A 21,456-nucleotide genomic window follows, 5' to 3' on the forward strand; every position below is an offset into this window, starting at 1 on the left:
GAATTTGTTAATGAAATAATAATAATAATGATGATGATAATAATTTAAAATTATGATGATAATGATGATGATAACGATGATGATAATGATTTAAAATGATGATGATGATGATGATGATCTAAATTGATGATGATGGTTTGGATAGATGATGATAATAAATTATCTAGAATGAAGACATTGATAATTTAAAAGTGATGATGGTGAACGTAAATAATGATGATTGATGATTGCAAATAACGACTGATGAGGCAAAATAATGATAACTTCATCAACAATCACCAAACCAATCAAAGCATCACCTGACCAACGGAAAACAAAGTTTATTTCTAAAATTTTCAAATGACAAATAAGTTTTGTTTTTAAAATGACTTTTCGAAGTTTTGACAAACTACATCCATTCATTTTTAATGCAATGCTTATTCAAATTAACAACCTCACACAACAAAGAGGATGAATGCATGTTAATAACAACAATAATAAAATTATTATTATTTTATTGTTATTATTATTATTTGTAATGTTGTAAATACAACATTCTGATACGGGCCCGTCAAAGCGTAACGAACTAAGCCAGTAGACACACACACACACAAACACACACACACACACACACACACACACCACACACACACACACATTCATACATACTAATGTAATTGTATACTTGGTGTTTATTCAATAAACAATACTATATAATGAATTGGTTTTTTATTTTTTTTTTTTATTTTTAAAAGAATGAAAATATTTTCAAATATTTTTTTTATTAATATGTTTTTAAATGCAATTTAGATAAAATGGCAGCCTTTTTTCAAGTTTTAAAAATTCTCAAAAAATTTAGACAAAAATTCACTTGAAATAAACATCTATAAGAAGTTTTTGTTCAAATGAAATACATTTTCACTAATTATTGTTAATATTATGTAATTTATTTAATAAATATTAATTATCAGTTTTATATCATAATTATCTAGAAATTATTTCTTAGCCGCCTTTTGAGCTTCCTTCTTCTCCTCCTGTAAATCTTGTAAATAGTTTTAAACCCATAATTTTATTATTATTATAATAATAAATATTATAAAAATTATTATTTTATTAAAATTATAATAATAATTACTATGGCCATGTGTATATTAGCAGTGTATTCGAAAGAATACGAATTAAGGGTATTTTACGGAAAAAAGTTGGAGTACTGTGTTCAGCTTTGGAATCCAGATTTACAAAAGAACAAACGTATGCTCGAGAACATTCAAAAGTTGACAACGAGAATGATAAAGGAGTGTCGCGGTATGCCATACGAAGACAGCTTAAAAGTTTGTGGATTGACAACATTGGAAAAGAGAAGAACAAGAGGAGATTTGATTCAGACATACAAAATCATCACTATGAAGGAGAATTTGGAATCAGCAAAATTTTTTGAGCTTAAGATGAATAGTAAAACAAGGGAGCATTAATATAATATCAGCTGCAGAGTTGTCAACGAGTGGAACAAACTGGGAGATGAAATAATATGCGCAGACAACTAATTAATTTTAAAGCTAACTTGGCAAAAGAATATATTAGACGCTCTAATCAGGTTATAAACTCCCCACCGTGATAGAAGCACACTGATTATTTTAAATTTCCCATGAGACGATAATGTAAACATCATAAAAATATATCCAAAACAAATCATTCATCATCAAGCTATACGATATTAACATTATAATATTGTATTATTATTAATATTTATTATTTTAATTATTATTCAATTATTTTATTTTGTATTCACCTTTTTTCGTCGGCAGGACATTTTTTTCAGTCGTCTTGACCTTCTTTAACTTCGATTTGTCGAATTGTTCAACTTCCGTGACATCTGGTATATTGAGAAAATTAAAAAAAATTCATTCATTCATCCATCCATTCATTCATTTATTCATTCATTCATCCATAAATTCATTTGTCTTTTAACTCATTCTTCCATCATTTCCATTCATTAATTGGTCATTAATTCATTTAAAAACTTAAAAGACGCACACTGCCAGACACACAGACAGGCACGGACACAGACAGACAGACAGACAGTCGGACGGACAGACAGACAGACATGCAAACACGCACACCCACAAGCATAATATATAACTAATCAAACTTAATTACAATAAATTTTCAACTTAAAAAAATTAATTTAAACTTGAATAAGACAAAATCCAAATCATTAACCAGGCTTGTCCGCCATTTTTTGAAGATTTATTTTAAAAATCCACGAAATTAAAATTAATTAATTGAATTAATAAATAGGTAATTTAATTAAATAAAAAAAATTAATTCGGAAAATAAGACACAGAATTACGGTGCTATCATCACTGCTATAAGCTTATATAAAGAAAGGAAAAATATAATTTAGTGATTGAATATTACTAATAGTAACAATAATGAACCACCAAATCAAAGACAACAATCACAGCTTCACAATGAAATAATAACAATAACAAAAAATAATAAGAATAATAATAACAACCTTATGATGTCATATTAAACTTTGATGTGTTCATAGAGGCACGACATTTAAAATATGCGTAGGACAAAAATAGGAGCGCACATTCATCCATACATGTCTATAATGTAATGACTGAATGAGTAAGTGAGTGAATCAATATTGAATGAATGAATGATTGATAATCAACCATTTAGATGAGTGACAATAAAATTCAGTTATCATTCTGGAATTCTTAAAAAATTGATAGCATTAACGAAAATTGCAACATTCGACTACTCAGTCTTTCAAAATGTCCTCCGAAGCCCAAGCCGAAGTCGAATTTCTAAAGGGTAGATGGATAAAGGACTAGGTGAATGGATAGATGTATGAGGAAATATGAAGAAGGATGGAAAGTTCGAATGAATGAATGGTTGAATGAATCATTGAATAAATAAATGAGCGAACGAACGAAAGAAATGAAGAGTGAATGAATGAACGATGACAAACGAGTGAACAAACGACGAACACACAAATAGAATTAAAAATTTTCGAAGCGTCGTCACATTGAATAACAACATTCCATCCAATACTTACTCGTCTGGGAGCATTTCAATATATATAACAATGCAAACAATCACTCATTGCATATGTTTTGCTTGTGTTTATTACTTGTATGCACATACACACATACATGCATTGTATTTTTGTACGTACACGTACACACATAATCTTACTACAGTTATTTAGCATTGAACATTAGTACATACTTTGCATGCAGAAGCAAAAAATAAAAACCTACACCAACAGCCACTCATCAATATATTATGAACCCCGTTTCTGATTTTTCAAAAAATGTATACAATATATAGTACAGTATATAGTATTCACGGATATATATCCAAGGTGTAGTATCATGATATGAATATTGACTATGAAGCAAAGCTTTCTTCCTGGTCAGCGTAAAATTTCAACTGCTCTATAGTTCAATTCTTACGATATAATCTCGCAATATTTGTATCAGTCAATTGATGAGTCATAAATGATATTTCGCTGATATTAAAATAATTATTTTAAGCGTTATTGTTATTAAATGTTTAATATTATTTATTGCCATATATAGGTATCATTATTATAATATATATTCCCAAACAATTATACGTTTTAAAATAAAATTTATTTTAACTTTATTGATTTCTTTTTTCAATAAGTTATACAACAACAATGAGTTTAATAATAATAATGATGATGATGATAATAATTACTATACAACATTAATATTCATTGGGGAAACAGATTTTCGACTAAATAAAAAAGACAAAAGTGATAAAAAAAATGAAATAATTTGGAATAAACTTCCACTAAAACATCATTGCACGTAATAAATGGATGGATTGACGTCTGGCTTGTTGGGATTGTGCTCCAGTAACCAATCTGCCAGCCATGTCTGATTTCAAGATAAAAATCGATTGGAATAAAAAAAAAAGGATTTTTATTTATATATAAATTCTCATTTCAGTGTTTTCCAGAGGTATATCAACCACATTGCATTTTATTGATAAATATACAATAAACCTGAAGAAATAAATTCTTAGTATTATACCATGGGATTTGACGGTTTAACGTAGCACAGTTCTTTCAAGCCCTGTATTAATGTGAAGTTAACCAAACGAGCTAAGTAATTCTTCATACCCTTTTCTGTTACAAGTGGCTCTAAAATCCCTTTTTATTGAAATATTTGATGTGAAGTTAGATGAACACGTGAAAAATTGTTAACGGTAGTTTTGAAATGAGTTTCATCTCGGTGAATATTGTTTTAAAATGAAGAAAATGACAAAATCATACGATTGGAGAAGAAATAAGCTATCTCTCTTTTTGCAACTTCGAGATTTTCACTGCCGTGCACAGCATTTCTCAGGTCATCCGTGCCGAAACGTGCCCTCAAACTAACAAAATTAAGTTACTTTTATTTGCGAAAACGAATTGAGTAGAAGCTAGGTAGCTATATAAACTTTATAAAAAATAGTTTTGTATATTTATTTATATATTGGAAAAATCACATGTACCTTTTTGGATGTGTTTCTTTAGCGATGTAAGTATTCTTGGGTCCGATGATGGTCAGCCACCTTTGAACGGCGTTCTTCCTGGCTAGTAACAACACCCGACTGATTCCAGAGGAATAAAATTTCACCATGTCCGATGTGTAAGTGGGATCAGAATTCTTTACGTAAAATTCTGTCACCTGCTCTGGACTCATCTGGATGCTCTTTTCCTGGAGTTTCGTTCAGTTGGGGAAATGTGTCTTTAATTTAAAGTTGGATAAATAACTGTTGTTATTGAATTTATTGAATAATTATTATCAAAAATAATTTAAAATTTTATGATGTTATAGTAACCACACTTGTATGAATGCTTATGAAGCGTTTTCAAATTTGAAAAAACCTGACATTTTCAAAAAACCAAAAAATAAAATGAAAACATTAAGGCAACGTGTATAATTGTGAATCCATTAGTAAGTATGACATCCTCAATAGTATCATGATGTTCAAAGGCGTCAGGTTTCAATATGGCCAGGGTGGTTTCGACCCTGATGTGGGGTTCGTTCCAGAGGTGCACATCGTCCCGACATTCATCATCCACCTCTGACATCTCTTCATAATCGTCCATTATAAATAAATTTGTTAGTCTCTTGTTTTCCCTGTCGGCTTCTTTATTCGTATTTCAAGTCTATATTTAGAGTTTGAAATTGAATTTTTATATCTTTGCAATTATTTGGTGGTGACAAATTAGTTTATTTATTTCTATCTGAAACAGTTTTATTTTAATAGCTGTGTTAGAGTTCTAAATTGAATTAATATTAATCTGGAATATTAAAGACGATTTTAATTTTATGTCTATGGCCGAATCTAATTTTAAAATTAAAATAAATAACATTAATAAAAAAATTTTAACTAAAAACCATCATAAAAGTAATTCTAAAATCTAAAATGATAAAAAATTAATTATTTTGTTTGCAGTAAAAGCAAATATAAATTTTAAGACCAAATTTTTAATCATTTTAAAAATTTAAACCATTTATAACAATGTTGTAACGAGATTTTTTCGCAGTCGTAAATTAATCATAAGAAAATAACCAGGGATTTGAAATTTGTACACAGATAAACGTTAACTGCTGTGCTAATACCAAAAACACTAAAGCAGGGAGATGCATTTTTTAAAAATTCGTATTACATTGTAACAAAACAAATATGAAATGTTAAAACAACTCAATAAAGTCTGATAATTTTTTAATTTATTCTGGATAATTTTGACCATGGTTATATATATGTATATATATATCTATGATGTCGACAGTTTGGGTGTTTGAGTAATTTGCGAGAGCTTATACATAGAATATGACAAACGATTTCATGTTAAACGTTCGAGTCGAGTTCTTTATTTCAATTCCTACTCCGCTTTTCATTGAAACTACTTACTAACTAAAGAATTAAAAAAAACTCTAGAGAATAATTGAATTAAGTTATTACGTGTTCAAATTTTTTAAATTAATTATTAAAAGTTTAATTATTTTTTTAAATAATCGAAATTTTGTAAGACAAATGTTCAACATCTATTTGGCTCATGTTATCATTGTTATATATATATATATATATATATATATAACAATGATATATACAATATACATATATATATATATATATATTTATTTATAATTTGTACTAAAAATAGACTCTTAATGTGACTCATTACTATTTTTGTCTGCCGAATTATATATTATAACATACCATAAAATATACACAAATTAATACAACACAGTGCAATACCATCATTTTTACTGTACCCAATTTGATACAAACGCGACAACACATATACCAAAATTATGTAGTATTCTGTGTGCGTGTGTGCACGCGAGTTTCCATAATGTGACGTATATTATTTATATTATATAATAATTATCAATATTTAATAATAATAATAGCAACATTAATAATTTTCTGTTTTGTTATTTTGTTTTGTGGGGAAAACATTTATGCCTATTCATCGAGGAAGTCATGTGATATTGTTTTTAGTGTTGTGTGCCATACATGTACGTCTGTCTATGTATGTATGTGTGTGTGAGTATGTGTGCGTGATGTATTTATATGTGTTTGTACATTCTGTTGAGTGTACACATGTGCGTACACATGAAAGCGTATACGCATACGCACGGCCAAGCAGCAAGCAGTAGAAAGAAATGATGATATGAAACCAGATTGGATTGGATGGGTGGATGGAGAGGTGGATGTGTGTACAATAACAACTGAAGCTTCATCGACGTTGTCATCGTCATCATCTTTCTTTTCCTCATCATCATCGTCGTCGTCATCGTCATCAGCGTTTTCTATTCCTGTTAAGCTGTGAATGCAAAAGTGACAGTACCTTATTTCATTTTTACGTTTTTCTGGGTAAATAATAATAATATGTTTATAGTGATATAATTATGTTTATTTAAGCAATTAAATTAAGTAAATAGTTTTTTATTTGTTTTTTTTTTGGTTGTTTATATGGTGGATAACGATTTTCTAATGTTATAGCTACTGATGTCTGCACATTAACGGGTAGGTTTTTCTGCGCCATATTGCTTTCATTTATCTGTTCAAACATTCATTCATTCATTCATTCATATATTTTTTTACTTATTCATTCATTTATTTATCGCGTCCTTCATTCAATTTTATTTCATTCCTTCATTCAATTCACTTTTTTTTATTAGTAAGTTGTTTCATTCATTCAACCATTTGTATGTAAATTCATTTATTTTCTTCATTCATTCACTCCTCTCTTCATTCTTTCATTCATTCATTCATCCATTGCATTCATTCATTTTTCGTTAAATGGTTCAATCTAGGTTCAGTGCGTATCAAAAAAGATTCTCGTTACTTTATAATATATCTTAAAATAAACTCATTCGTACGAAACGAATTACAAATTAATTCAATTGTTATTTGATTATTTAAGGATGGTGGATTCATAAATTAGAAACAACAAGAGAACTAACTAACTAATAAACTGATAAATGTTTTAGGATTAGAATGGTTACGATTAGATTGAAATATTTAAATACTTAGCAGGAAAACCTCAACTATTGAAATACTGAGATTTTCTCAGCCATTCTTTTAAGGATCAAAGTTTCAGAGATGAAATTTATTCATCTGTCTGCGTTATCTCAAATGAAAATTTTTTTTCAGAAATAATTATTGAAAGTTTAATTACGTAAATACATGAATGAAAATGTACTGAAAATAATATTATAATACTACAACAACAACTACTACTACTGCAGCTTCTACTACTACTTCTACTACTACCGCGATTACTGCTGCTACTACTACAATACTACTACTACTACTACAACAACAACTACTACTACTGCTATTACTACAAATGATATTAATTATGTAATAAAAGACGATAACATAAAATAATGAACACAACATACGGTAGCACTATGTGTAACATTTTTTGGTAATCTCTCAACTACTTTAAAAGCCTTTAAAGTGAAAGGATATATGTGTGTGTAATGTAGAGTTGTACATGTTTAACTTGAAATCATGATTTGGTCTAAAATATTCATTCTCTAGAAAAATATTCTTTAGAAATAGCATTAATTTATTTTAATTTTCAATTTTTATAATATTTAAACTTATTTAATATTACTATTAAACGTTATATCATATTTACATAACAAATGCTTCCAAACCACCAGCCAAATACATAGTAGTAGCAGTAGAAGCCACTACAGTAGCCACTAGAACATTATCAGCTAGAATATATTAGCTGTAATATTAGAAGTAGTGGCTATCATCGCCGCTAAAACAGCCTCACCGTCTTCATGAACGTTCAACAGAAAATGTTGTTTGAGGAAAGAAATGGTAGTGCTTATAGTGAAAGACTTGCTAATCAGATTCAGATTAAGCTGGACAATGCTCCATTCAAACCTCATAACTTCAAGTAAATTTGTTAACGATTCTTTCGATAATTATTTTTCAAGTTTAAAATTTTAAACTTTTTTTTTAATAAATTCTCGTTTGAAAACTCAAGTTTCACACAGAAATTTCCATTGTGATCAATATTAAATAACGTATCAGCGCGATATAGACCGTTCACGTGTTATTTTAAGGGTCTGACTGCATAAAAATGGCTCTCGATCTATTGCAAAATTAAGAGTGGCCATCATCGCGAGCGCCATCATCGCCTTTGCAAAACAATTCCATCTCATCAATCATCGATCCAGGCGCAATTATCTTCTATTGTTCATTTCCTACTTCTTCTTTTTTACTCCACCATTATTATTTTCCACTCTATCAAAACAACTTCTATGTTTGTACTCTCTCCCTCTCTCTCAGATTAGCGTACGATCTGGACGCCTACGAAGCAGCCAATGAGAAGCTGCAGAAGAGAAATACGCCTCACAACACAAACCCTGCCACCCCGAGCAAGATGCAGTTCAAAATTCTGTCCGACAGTCAGAACAGCCGGATGTTCTTTGAGGCCATGAAGCTCAGCAACCTAAGGAAGCAGGCGCAGAAACAGAAACAGATCGAAATCAACAACAAAAATTCTTCATCTCCTTTTCAAACTTCCGGCAAATTTTATCATTTGAATTTTGAGCCAATGAGAATCGAGGATTATAGAGAACTAGACGAGAGTAAGATTAATGAGGATTTATCGGAAATTCCAAACAAAATGAAACTACAAAAAATCTTTAATGACCAGCGTGCTATAAATAGCAACAACGTCAATAACTACAACAACAGCAACAACAGTAACAACAACAGCAGCAGCAACAACAATTATTACTATAACAACAATGACGAGTCATGCAAGAATTTAGATTCCCGAAACAACAATGATATCAATTCGGTGGACTTGTGCCGTAACGCTAACAACAGCTATTATAACAACAACAATTGTAATGCAAATACTAACAACAACAACAACATTAATGATGACAACAATAACATGACATACAACAACAACAACTATCAGAAAATAATCTGTAGCAACAACTGCAACAACAACAGTAACAACACATTGTCACTGCCTAAGAATATGACCAACGATGATGAAAATAAAAATCACATTAATAACAAACCAAATAACGTCAACAATAACAATATCATCAACAACAGAATATTACATTACAACAGTCAAAACAATAACATAAACCCACACGCAAAATCCACTCCACAAATTCAAGTAAATTTTTTATAACAAATATTGTTTTTCAGTTATACGTAGGTATAAATTGATTTATATATTTATCCACCATATTGATTAATTAGTCAATGAATGAATGAATGAATTAATTAATTAATCAGTCAATCAATCAAGGTCAATCAGTCATATTAATTATGTACATTTTATATTTATATTTTATGCCGTTTCGTACTTTTTAGCAGACGAACGAAAGAAAGAACATGACGAAGGAAAATATGGCTAAACCCCCAAGAGCAGGTCAAGGTCGAAAGCTACCGAACCTTCCAAAGACGCAGCAGAACAATGTATCAAGACTTTGTTAGTTTTTTCGACATTTTTAGTGAATAATTTTTAGTTTTTTTCGTAAAATAATATATATATATATATATATATATAATCATTCAAAATAGAGAAAAAATTTATACGTTCATTACGAATTTAACTAACTAATTTATCTAATTCAGATAAATTTATTATCTAAAATGCACGTGTTTAAACGACCGATAATGTTATTATACTGGAAGGTGGAAATAAAAACTATGAAATAATAAAAATCTTTAGTTAATTTTTATCCACCATATTGATTAATTAGTTAACGAATGAATTAATGAATAAATAAATTAATTAATTAATCAGTCAATAAATCAATTAAAATGTAAATTAAAATAGCCTCAGTAATGCCTGACCTGATCGCGACAACGAAAGCACCCTCTATTGCAGACGAGATTATGGCAGTCTACAACAGAGAGAAGCACGCGTTGAAGAAGGATTTCATATTCCCAACATGCTGCAGTCCGAAAGAATTGTTCGGTCTGGAAAAAAGTAACATAAATCCGGATAACGTGCGATTAACGATCGACGACCTCGGCTATCCGGATACTGTAGATCCCATTAAGAAGTATGCCGATTTGTATTTGAATGAGATGTACGTCCGGTCTATTATATGCTTCCTTGCATCCATGACTGAAGATATGTACAAGAGACTTCACGACGATGAAGATGGCGGTAGTGATGGGGAGGGTGACGCAAAAGAGAAAAGTGAATCTAAAGAAGAGAAATTTGTGGAGGACGACAGCAAGGAAACATATCCAATTAGTAACTCGCCAGTTGAAATCGAGTTGAAAATCGATAAGACGTCTTTAATCTCTTCCTCTTCTTCTTCCTTGCACGCTTCTAGACAAAATTCTGAACTCGAATCAGAACCTTTCACTCCAGACTCCTTATCATCTTTTGTTAATCCAAGTGCTGCTAGATTACCGTTTAACGAGACGCCAAGAAAAAGTAGAAAGTCGTCTGCCAGTCTCGAATCAGGATTTGACGAAACGAAACGAGATGGTTCGACATGTTCAAGAGGTTTGTCGTAATTAATGTTATATTATCAAAATGTTCCATTTCATTGCATATTCACGATTTATTACAAAATTTTAAACAAGACACAGTTGAAAATTCTTTAGTTTCAAAAAGAACATTTAATACAAATTTTCAGCAACAGATTGCCAATCCGTAATGAGTACACACAGCCATCACAGTGATGGAAGCGACGGCGGCAGCTCCCACTTCCCACCTGGCTTCACGGACATCGAATTTTATCTTGACGAGTCAGACGCCACTCACAGAGGCTGCCACAAGTTTCTGCCGAGACACGACGAAGAAATCGCAGTTGAAATCGGCGACAATTTGTATATTGAGAAGGAGCATGACGATCTATGGTGCGAAGGTCGGTCTCTTGTAGAAATACTTCTCAATTAGTTAGCCCACGTTCTTGTTTGAAATATCCAATTGCTTTAGAGCTGAAAATACTTTTATCACCTTCCATTTCCAGGTATCAATCTACGAACTAAAAAGCGAGGAATATTTCCGACAGCGTACGCCACGGATTTGAGCTTGATGGGTGATGGTGAGAGAATGTTTAAAAAAATCTTCATATACCACATGTATTGAAACTTTTCTAAATAATTCCATGCAGCTCCAAAAGTCAAATACTTTGTAAGCTTTCTTGGCAGTATTGAAATCGGACAGCACAACGGTCATGACATTCTCTGCAAAGCCATTAAAAAGGTACGAACAGATGAAGTAAAATACTCCGAATGTATTTTAAATATATTTTTAAATTTTCATTATTTTTAAAGATCATATCCAGCAAGAACAAGCAGAAGGATGCGCCGCTGAACCTCTCCTGTCTTGAAATTGATGAGAACGGCGTGAAAGTTTCAGAAAGAAAAAAGGTAAAAAATTAGCAATATCCATTTTTATGCAACAACAGTGTAGTAGTACCTTGACATACATTCGTGTTCAACTATTTATTCAATCGTTTATAATTGAAATTTTCAATTGCTTGATGAAATAATTTTTTTTTCAATTAGAAAACTCCGACGTCGAGAATATTGAGTTCGCTAGGCAAGTTGTCTCTGCTGAAAAACCTACAAGAAAATGAGCACGTGTTTCTATTGAAGAATATAACATTTTGTGGCATCCTTCCAAGCAACGACAAGTAACTAACCACTCGACAAAATATTGCTACCCGCGTTTTTCTCATTATTTCTCATTTTTTAGTATCAATTTTTTTATCTAATTTATCCACATTTATCAAAACTGTATTTATAAAATGTCTGAAAGTGAACAAAAGATCCAAAAAAGTAGCAAAATGAAAATCCCAAACAGGTACATGGGCTTCATAACAAAACATCCCGTCTGCATGAAATTCGCCTGCCACGTCTTTCTCGCATCCAACTCTGCTCGTCCAATCGTCGAAGCCATCGGGTTCGTTAACTTTTCAACGTTTAAAACTCTTTAAATTATTTTTTTTACTCAATTTCACCTCTTCATTCATTTTTTAATCAACCTTTCCATAAAATTTGAAGCAAATTTTGTGTTTTGGTGATTCTAATTATCTTAATCAGCAAGTTCGCTGCTCCATTTGCAACGTTATACAACCAATAGAACAACACTCAAATATATACTGAAATCTTTTCCTTCCCAAACAGAGGTGCTCTAAGCAGGTTCCATCAGGAATTTCTGACAGTGGTGTATCCAGTAGAGGACATTTATTTTGAATGAAGAGAGTACTTATGATAGATAACAGTGGGACCGGGGCTGCGAAACGAAATATATATCCAGATATATATTTATCCAGAGTAGGAACATTTTTTCTTTTATGATTTATTTGTGGCCAAGTCATCAGTTAAGTGAGAAAACCTGCTTATAATTAAAAGTATTGTTTGCAAACATGTCTAGTCATTTAGATCATTAATTTGCTTTTTCGTTGTCACTAATGTAAGAACTTTATTCTATTCTTTCATCCTTCATTGAAGTTTCAACTGTGGTAACAACTTTCCAAGTTTCAAAATTCTAAATTAAATTTTTTTTTCAACAACACCAACAACAATATCTAACCCATTTTCCATTATTTTGCTGTAAAATTATGAAAATTTGTGTTAAATAATAATTAAAATTCTACTATATTAATTTAAAAACGCACATTTAAATATTTCCTAATCTCCTAAACGTTCTTGAAATATAAATTGTGAATATTCTGACAGAATTCAGTGAGATTTTCATATTTCTTCAATTTTTCTAAGAGCTGGCTGTCGATCAGTGTGGTAGTCAGTATGGTGAACAAGTAACCAAACACTAGGGCATCCAGTTCTGTTGGCCTGAGACAAATTTACAAGAGCTTAGCAAATAAAATTATTCAAAGTGTAAACAAGTAAATAAAATAATTAAAAATATACAAAAACTCAAAAATTTATTGCTAAAAAAGTGATGAATTAATCAATCATTGAAGTTTGTTTAAATCTAAGCTGCACTCAAACACCTGATGAACATGAGTAAGATGATGCAAGACGAAACTGCCTAAAATAATTAAAGGCATGTTGTATGTACACTGTTAGCAAAGGAGAGATGGGCGGTTTATGAAATAAATTAATATAAAATACAAACGATAAAAAATGATTGTTTAAAGCGTGAAACTCACTTTGAACCAAAGAAAAACTCTTCAGTACCGAGTTTGTTTGAAAGTGCCTGCAAACATTTATCAAGCTCAGCATACACCTGGAACAGAATTTAATCAATTTTCATTTTAACTGCGTACGTAAATGTATTTATTTATGTATTCCATTTTAACAAATGAATAAACAATAAATAAATCAATAAATCAATCAATAAATCAATCAATCAACCAACCAACCAACCAATCAACCTACCAATCAACCAACCAATCAATCAGTCAATCAATCGACCAACAAATCAATCACTCAATCAAGACACCTGATCAAGAGACTTATTGATCCACCCGTCTTCTTTCAAAAGCCTGACCACCTGCTTCCTCTTTCTCCAGGGGAGGATTTTGTAGAGAGGCCACGAGTAGCCAAACCCACTTCTTTGTTTCGTTATCTGGGGAGGAAAATTGTGAAATAAAATGCGACCTTGGTCTAACCCTAACTCTCTCTCTCTCTCACTCACACACTCACGCACGCACACACAAGAATGCACGCACGCACACACAAGAATGCACGCACGCACACACACACACGCACACGAACGCACGCAAGCACACACACACGAGATAGAACATTAAAGGAAGCCATTTTTAAAAATTGTTTCATTCAAAATTAAGCGGAAGAAAAAATGATTAAAACTTAATGTAAAATCACTAAAATTGAAAATAAAATTTGCGGATAAATATAAAACTAGTAAAATCTAAAAACTGGCCTAACCATATTGTAGTTGTCTTCATGTACCCACATGACATAGAGCTTTTAAATAAAGTAAAATTAACAATCCAGATATAATTGCTTGGATTAAGAATGTAACAAAACATAATTCATTTAATATAATCAATTATAAATTCAGTCATGAATACCATTAACAATTACGATTTAATATTATAAAATTTATATTAAATATTATTATTAATTATTATTATTATAATTAAATATGAAATTATGAACAAATAAAAACGTACAAGAACGTTATTTAGCGTTGACTTGGTCAGTGTTATGTAACTTTTGACGTCTGCAAACTGTTCACTGGTTAAACCACCAGATAATGAGTAACCCTGCGATTTTGAAAAAAAAATTAACCTACAACAATACAATTATAATTATTAATGATAAATTTATAAATTTATTTATGTTTTTTGTAATAACATTAATGACTACAGTTATTATTATTATTTTATATGTCATTTTAATTAATTTACCAGCATTTTTATGGCAGATTCAAAAATGTATTATAAATTTTTATTTGATTAAAAAATAAGATAACACAATTCTAATGTTATTATTATTATAAATATAATAATAACAATAATTATTATGACAAAAATAATAATAATTATTATTGTTATTATTATACTATAATTATTGTTCGCAAAATTTTCACTTTAGCACTGATGAATGTAACAATTGAATCGAACTCTGATATCAATATGGGTCCAACTTTTAAAAATGGAACTTCTCCTAAGTGGGAAAAAAATGAAAAACTAATTCTTAATTTTAAAATAGTTTGATAAATATAATTTACTTATTCATTTATTTAATTAATAATTAATTTTAAATAATTAATCTTAAATAATTAATTAACCAACTGGATGGCGACATAAACTCAGCATTGGATCTCAGTTCTATTTGATATTTTAGGTCAGCCATATTTAAAAATGTTTTAACACTGAGACAATTTGCAAATTCATTCATCAGGATTTGATCCACTGTGAATATAATTACAATATAATATAATATAATATATAATTAAATATAATATGATTGATTACTAATTAAATAAAAACTAATAAAAATTATATAACACAAAGTTATAAAATACATTTATTTATTGTTGAAACAAAATCTACCCTCAAATGGTTGAAACAATTTGACATCTTCTGGCCAATTTTTGCCATCTGGAGTAAATGTTGAAAAAAAAGTGTATTATTAATAATGATAATTATTAATTTTCATAAAAAATAAAAAAATTTAGTAATCATAGATTTGCAGTTCAAAAAATAATAAAATGAAATAGCTATTGATAACTGATAATATATATATAATATTTATTTAATTAAACTAAAATTAACCTTATATAATTATTTTATATTATTATATTAAGAATTAATAATGTTGGTTCAAGTTTAAGAAGGTTGACCAAGCCAAGGGTTAAGATAAGAACAAATCCTTAACAAACCTGCCAATCCAACAGTAGCTGCAGCACTGATGAGGCTCGTCATGTTTTCGATTTTGTTGAAGTTTGAAGTTAAACAGTAAACACTAATTTACCTAATTATGTCGTAGGCAGACGTCACTTTTTATACTCGAATGACAAATATAAGAACGCTTTAGTTCCCATTTGAACACAAACTGCGATGAAAAATGCATTTTAGTAAGAATCGTTATAGGTTTAATTTCGATTTCAGATGAATAATGAGCATGCTTTGGTTAGTTAAGTTGTGGATCCACCCAACGCTGTCGTTAGTAAGCTGTACTAGTTTTTAAAAACTAGTATAACATAAGTATAACAATTATATTTGAATGATGGGAATGATTTGTGGCATGATTCCCGACTGTTTCCTATCCGATCTTTTAAATTCTAACTTTCAATTTTTAAATTTTATAGTTTCAGGTTTCATTTGCTAAACGTTTAATTTTTACAAGCTAGATAACTAGTTGACCTAGTGAACCTCACTCCTCAAGTTATGCCACAATTTATGAATATTCTTTTCAAACAAACCCATGGAACATTTTAAACACGATAATTTTGAAGACATATATTGAGAAAAGCTTCTAAAATATTAAACAATATACAAGTGGCACAAACGCTGGAGCAGTTTGATTCAAGCTAAAAAATTGTATTCAAGTGTGTTGTCACAACGCATTAGGTAAAGTTAGGCAAACATAATCTAAATACAAAATCGTATAACTATCACAAAAGTTATTTCTGTTTCTTAGCACTGGGTTGCATATATTTATCAAAACGATTTTTGAAATTATCGTGATCATCATCGTCGTTGTCCTCATCATCAAAAAAATTGACACCCCGCTTGACGCTTTTTCCCTGAGATGAGGACGTTGTCATGGACATGGAGTTGAACATGTCTGTTATTTTGCCGGAGGGTTTTGTCGTTCTCTTTGCGTTGGCGGGTTTACTTTTCTGTTTGCTGTTGCTGTAGTTGTCGTCATCATCGTCGACGTCGAAGATGCACGTGTCTTCGTCATCGTCATCCACGTATTCATTCTTTATTGCCTTTTTACTGTGGAATCAATGAGTAAGTAGTTTGAATGTAAATATCAATATAATGAATTGAAATGATTTATGTAGCTTAATTCATACCAATAAAGCTGAGCTCTCAAAAATGAATGAAAAATTTTAAAAATTTACGGCCACGTTTTTCATGTAAATATATTGCATTATTTTTTACCAGACGGACAAACATTTCGATAAAACAACTGACAATCATCAAAAAATATATTTAAAACTGATAAATTTTAAGAAAAAATTCGAAAAAATATTAAATAACCCTCCAAACCTTGAAACACTTCTATCGGCTTTTAATGGACTATCATCATTAGCTTTTCTTGTGCCACCCCTGGCTCCCCTTCCACCCCTGGACCCCCTCCCACCTCTCGATCCTCTTCCACCACGCGATCCTCTTCCTCTTGCCGGTTTTTCATCCATTTGCTTGCTTGCTGCACTGAACGACATATCATAATCGTCATCGTCATTTCTTCCTTTTTCGCCATCGTCCTCATCTCCGAAGGAACTACTTTTGGATTTTTTAGCTGGTTTTGGTTTGCAACTTGCATGGACGTCGTCAGCATCGTCATCGACCTTCATCACGTCGTCGTCATCATCTCCAAATGGGTTTTTACCGGTTCGCTTGCTCCTAGCAAGTTCTATAGCCTCTCTCAACTCCTGATCCTGCACAGTTGAATCCTTCCTTCGTTCTTCCTTGAACCTGAGAATTTCGTCGTCAAGGGCATCGTCGTTCGGGTTTCGTTTCATGAGATAGTTGCGAGTCTTGTTGATTTGATGTTTGATGAGCTCCTCTATGGCGTCTCGCTCCTCCTTCAAGACAAATTCTTTCACAGCCTCACCCAGCCCCTGCTCAGTTAGCAGGCTCAGCTGCATGCTCTGCACAGTTGAAATGATGCAAATGCTGACTGAGTAATGTCAATGTGACGATGATAACAACGACGATGTTGGTGATAGCAATGATGATAGTGTAATTAAGTAATGTTTATGTAGTTGACAATTTCAACGAAGGATACAACAAACTAAGGATGAGCCTAACAATTTTTTTCAACAACTATTTACTAAAACATAAAAACATACTCTATATATACATAAATGTATAGAGTATGTTTGTATAGTTATAAATATATATACATATTAAAAATAATATTATCAATCAATCAATCAATCAATCAATCAACATAAATTAATAAATTTAAAAGCCCAAAGTCCTAACTTTATCAGCTCTTGAGAAATACTCCTTAACCATATCTTCAACACGAGTACAATCAAGTGATTCAGCTCTAACCTCTATATCGACTGAAACATCTGTGGCTATTTATTTGTACTATAATTTATTATAATTATTTAAATTATTACTATTTGAATTATTTATTGTTACTTCTTGTATTGCACGACAGACATTCAAACATGCACACATATACACTTACAAAGAAAGACACACATAAACACACACACACACACACTCACGCTCACACACACATACACACAAAACAAATACAAAGAAATACGTGAAAATACACAGTACCTGCTTCTTCTTTTACCCTTGTACTCTTTTTTCTTTGAAAAAATATGATGTCCTTTGGATTGGCTACTTTGTCCATATACCTCTGACCAAACCTGCAGCAGAGTTTTATGAAAAAAAACCCATCCTTGGTATTTGAAGACATAGGCATACAATTATTTAGGGGCGGCGTGATGGTTCAATGGTTAAAGGCGCCTGGTCTTGCTATTGCATTGACTGGGTTCGAATACAAAGAGATCCCCGCCTATCTTATGCAATGTGTATGATGCGTGGTTTGCATGCGTATTCATATACGCTGTGTGTGTTTGTCGTTGAAACCTCTGAAGCAAACGCAAAAGAGAGAGAGAAACCTTTAACCTTTTAACCTTTACATATACACATATACACAAAAAACTCAACTTAATTATATCTATTTCATACTATATTTCATATTTAAAAGTTAATTTGTTTTATTTTCTCAAAGTTTAATCATGGTCTGTACAATTCAATCCATTTGAGACATATAAAGGAGCTAATTTTCATCATGTCTCATAAGAAGAAATAAAGTTATATAGGTTCAGTCACTATGCAAATGAATTAGCCTTTGTTTGTTTAATTTATTTTTTTAAATCTTTGATATTTTTCACTTAGATAAATGAAATATTTTTACTTAAAAAGTTGATGAAACAAAATGATAGGCTAAGATTTAAGAAACAACAGTTATAGAACTAAATCAAATTTGACATGTCAATCACAAGCTAAACCAGATTTTTATGAAAATTTGATTTCAAAATAAATTGAAAAAAAAACATAATAGGTTTAAGGCTAGTAAAAAAAAACCTGTGTGTGCTGAACAGCTCGTACGAGAAGTCAGGGTCGTTGCTACTGTAGTCGACCCTCAATCTAATCAGCGGCTTGTCTGGGGTGGCTTTGTTGCCAGCCCTCTCATGTTCTGTTTTGCCATTTATTTATAATTTTTTAATGTGAAAAAACTATATAATGAAATGATGTTACTAGGAAAATAAAATTCATGTTCGAATCAACATCTAAAAAGCTCTAAAGAGAATATTTAAATTTAAATGCAAATAAAAAATAACAAAAAGAGAGCTTTCACAAAAAATATTTGAAATTTTAAGCAAAACTAAATAAAAAATGGAAAAATTAACAAACCAGCCCTTTCCAACAATCTTTCCATAACTTCCGAGCAATAATCTTCAATTTTTTTTGCGGCTTGCACGTCCCTGGGTTTGATGTTCGTCTCACTCAGTACAATATCTTCTAGATAAAACTGCCTAACAGTGTTTAGTTTAATTTTCTTGACTTTGAAATTTTTTTCTTTGATGAAGAGTAAGCCAACATGTTTTTCTTTTGTTTCTCCATCACTAAGAGATGTAGCGATAGAACTACCAGGCTGGGTGATGTAAAAATTCTGAACACCATTCCAACTCGGTTCAATTATGCACTCGTGTTCGTGTCCCCACATCACGAGGTCTAGGAAATCATCGAGGAACTGCTCTGGAATGTAACTTTTTGGACCGTGTTTAGCTCTATTCTGGTGGATAACAAACAAGTTAAACCACTTCTCCTTCTCCTCCTTCGGCCTCAACATCTTAAAATTTTTCTGAGTAAATATTCGATGAAGGCGCTCATCTCTCAGGGCACCTAACCCATATAAGGCTAATTTGGTTGAACCCTTGGTTAGTAGGAGGGGACTGACTTCAATTTGTTCTAGGTCAAGGACTTTACCAAAATAATTTACAAGGCCAGCAGAGTGTAAGATGTCTAAGGAGCAGAGGTTGTCTTGACCGGCTGGGTCATCATGGTTTCCATGAATGGAAAAGACTGGAATGGAAATATTCATGTTAGGGTCTTCATAATTGACTATGGGGAAAGGGGTGTGTCCAAAATTGATGGAAGGATCACTGAGGAACGCAACAGAACATGGTTTGTCTCCATGACAATACTGTCTGAATAATTTAATGGCCCCATGTAAACTTTTTCTAGAAGGCTTATTCTCATGAAACAAATCTCCACCGAGTAGAATAAAATCGACATCATTTTTTTGTGCAATTTTTAAAATTTCTTCAAAGGTGTTCAACGAGTCATTGGCTCTACAACTGTCCTTCTCCATGTAGCCCAGGTGACAATCTGTGGCGATCAAAATTTTCAACGTGTCCTCCGTATCAGCATCTCCATTCGTAGCCGTGCTGTTCATTGCTTATTGGCAGATTTTGTCTTCAGGTTTACTGGTTTGGTTATTTTTACAACAAAATGAAGAAAATGATTCTGTTGGTTTTACAAACAAATGAGAATCAGTTGATTAGTATTATTTTATACTTAGCAATGAGATAATCCAAATAAATTATTTTTATTCATTTCCATCTACACTAACTACAAACTACACTAATTAAAACTTTGATGAAGGTTTGGCCAAGTTTAATTTTGGGATGATGTTAACTGTTAAGTAAGAAGACGAAAGATGAGAAAGATGGTTTTGATTTTGTGATCATATCAGGTCAGCACATGGCCAAGCAAGAATGGAACTGCGATGAAAGTTGGAATTTTCCAATTTATGCTGCTTCAAATGATCAAAATAATTTAATTTACAAAATGATTTCTTAATTTACATTCTCTAATCTGTCGCAATAAATTAATAAACTACAAGAAATTCATTTTCGAATTGCACAACAAAATGTAAAAGAAGCCAACGCGAGAACACACTTGACCCATTTAAAAATATTAAAAAACGCGCTCAATTGCTCTCAAATCACTTACAAAGTACACGTTTTTTGAACGATACCTTTGATTGCCCACATAATTTGTAGCATATAATTAGAATAATTAGAATAAACTGTAGCCATTAACTAATAAAATGTCATCATTTTATTGATAAACACAATTCATTATATTATATACAGGGAAAATTGTCGATTTTATACTTATTAACTTGATTAATTTCTTAATATATGCGCAAGGAATGACAATTTAGTTACAGATGATTGTGGATGACTGAGGATAT

General features: G+C 31.2%; 5 protein-coding genes across 5 annotated transcripts; 2 read left to right on the forward strand and 3 right to left on the reverse strand.

Moving 5' to 3' along the window:
• Positions 1–3,821: 3,821 nt before the first annotated feature.
• Positions 3,822–5,101, reverse strand: HELRODRAFT_82832 (hypothetical protein; the record flags this gene model as incomplete). Its single annotated transcript, XM_009023041.1, has 5 exons — positions 3,822–3,899; positions 4,056–4,174; positions 4,298–4,398; positions 4,519–4,724; positions 4,943–5,101. The coding sequence occupies 5 exons, from the start codon at positions 5,099–5,101 to the stop codon at positions 3,822–3,824; spliced, it is 663 nt and encodes a 220-aa protein (XP_009021289.1).
• Positions 5,102–8,342: 3,241 nt separating this feature from the next.
• HELRODRAFT_175632 (hypothetical protein) lies at positions 8,343–10,014 on the forward strand (the record flags this gene model as incomplete). The annotated part of the gene is made up of 3 exons (XM_009023042.1): positions 8,343–8,443; positions 8,839–9,691; positions 9,892–10,014. 3 exons carry the CDS (start codon positions 8,343–8,345, stop codon positions 10,012–10,014), a joined length of 1,077 nt encoding a protein of 358 aa, XP_009021290.1.
• Positions 10,015–11,197: 1,183 nt separating this feature from the next.
• On the forward strand, positions 11,198–12,748 carry HELRODRAFT_82734 (hypothetical protein; the record flags this gene model as incomplete). The annotated part of the gene is made up of 7 exons (XM_009023043.1): positions 11,198–11,408; positions 11,514–11,588; positions 11,658–11,764; positions 11,842–11,916; positions 12,094–12,182; positions 12,353–12,451; positions 12,676–12,748. 7 exons carry the CDS (start codon positions 11,198–11,200, stop codon positions 12,746–12,748), a joined length of 729 nt encoding a protein of 242 aa, XP_009021291.1.
• Positions 12,749–13,190: 442 nt separating this feature from the next.
• On the reverse strand, positions 13,191–15,576 carry HELRODRAFT_82800 (hypothetical protein; the record flags this gene model as incomplete). The annotated part of the gene is made up of 8 exons (XM_009023044.1): positions 13,191–13,344; positions 13,665–13,741; positions 13,958–14,083; positions 14,407–14,445; positions 14,655–14,747; positions 15,074–15,150; positions 15,279–15,398; positions 15,540–15,576. Coding segments are annotated over 8 exons (723 nt in total), but the record flags the coding sequence as incomplete, so codon positions are not given.
• An 860-nt stretch (positions 15,577–16,436) lies between these two features.
• Positions 16,437–21,114, reverse strand: HELRODRAFT_192564 (hypothetical protein). The gene is made up of 7 exons (XM_009023045.1): positions 20,834–21,114; positions 19,608–20,686; positions 19,278–19,389; positions 18,462–18,553; positions 18,150–18,247; positions 17,208–17,812; positions 16,437–16,931 (listed from the first exon to the last, which is right to left on the reverse strand). The coding sequence occupies exons 2-7, from the start codon at positions 20,650–20,652 to the stop codon at positions 16,613–16,615; spliced, it is 2,271 nt and encodes a 756-aa protein (XP_009021293.1). The 5' UTR covers positions 20,653–20,686; positions 20,834–21,114; the 3' UTR covers positions 16,437–16,612.
• Positions 21,115–21,456: the final 342 nt, after the last annotated feature.

The sequence above is a fragment of the Helobdella robusta genome, assembly GCF_000326865.2.
Source record: "Helobdella robusta unplaced genomic scaffold HELROscaffold_34, whole genome shotgun sequence".
Classification (NCBI taxonomy): domain Eukaryota; kingdom Metazoa; phylum Annelida; class Clitellata; order Rhynchobdellida; family Glossiphoniidae; genus Helobdella; species Helobdella robusta.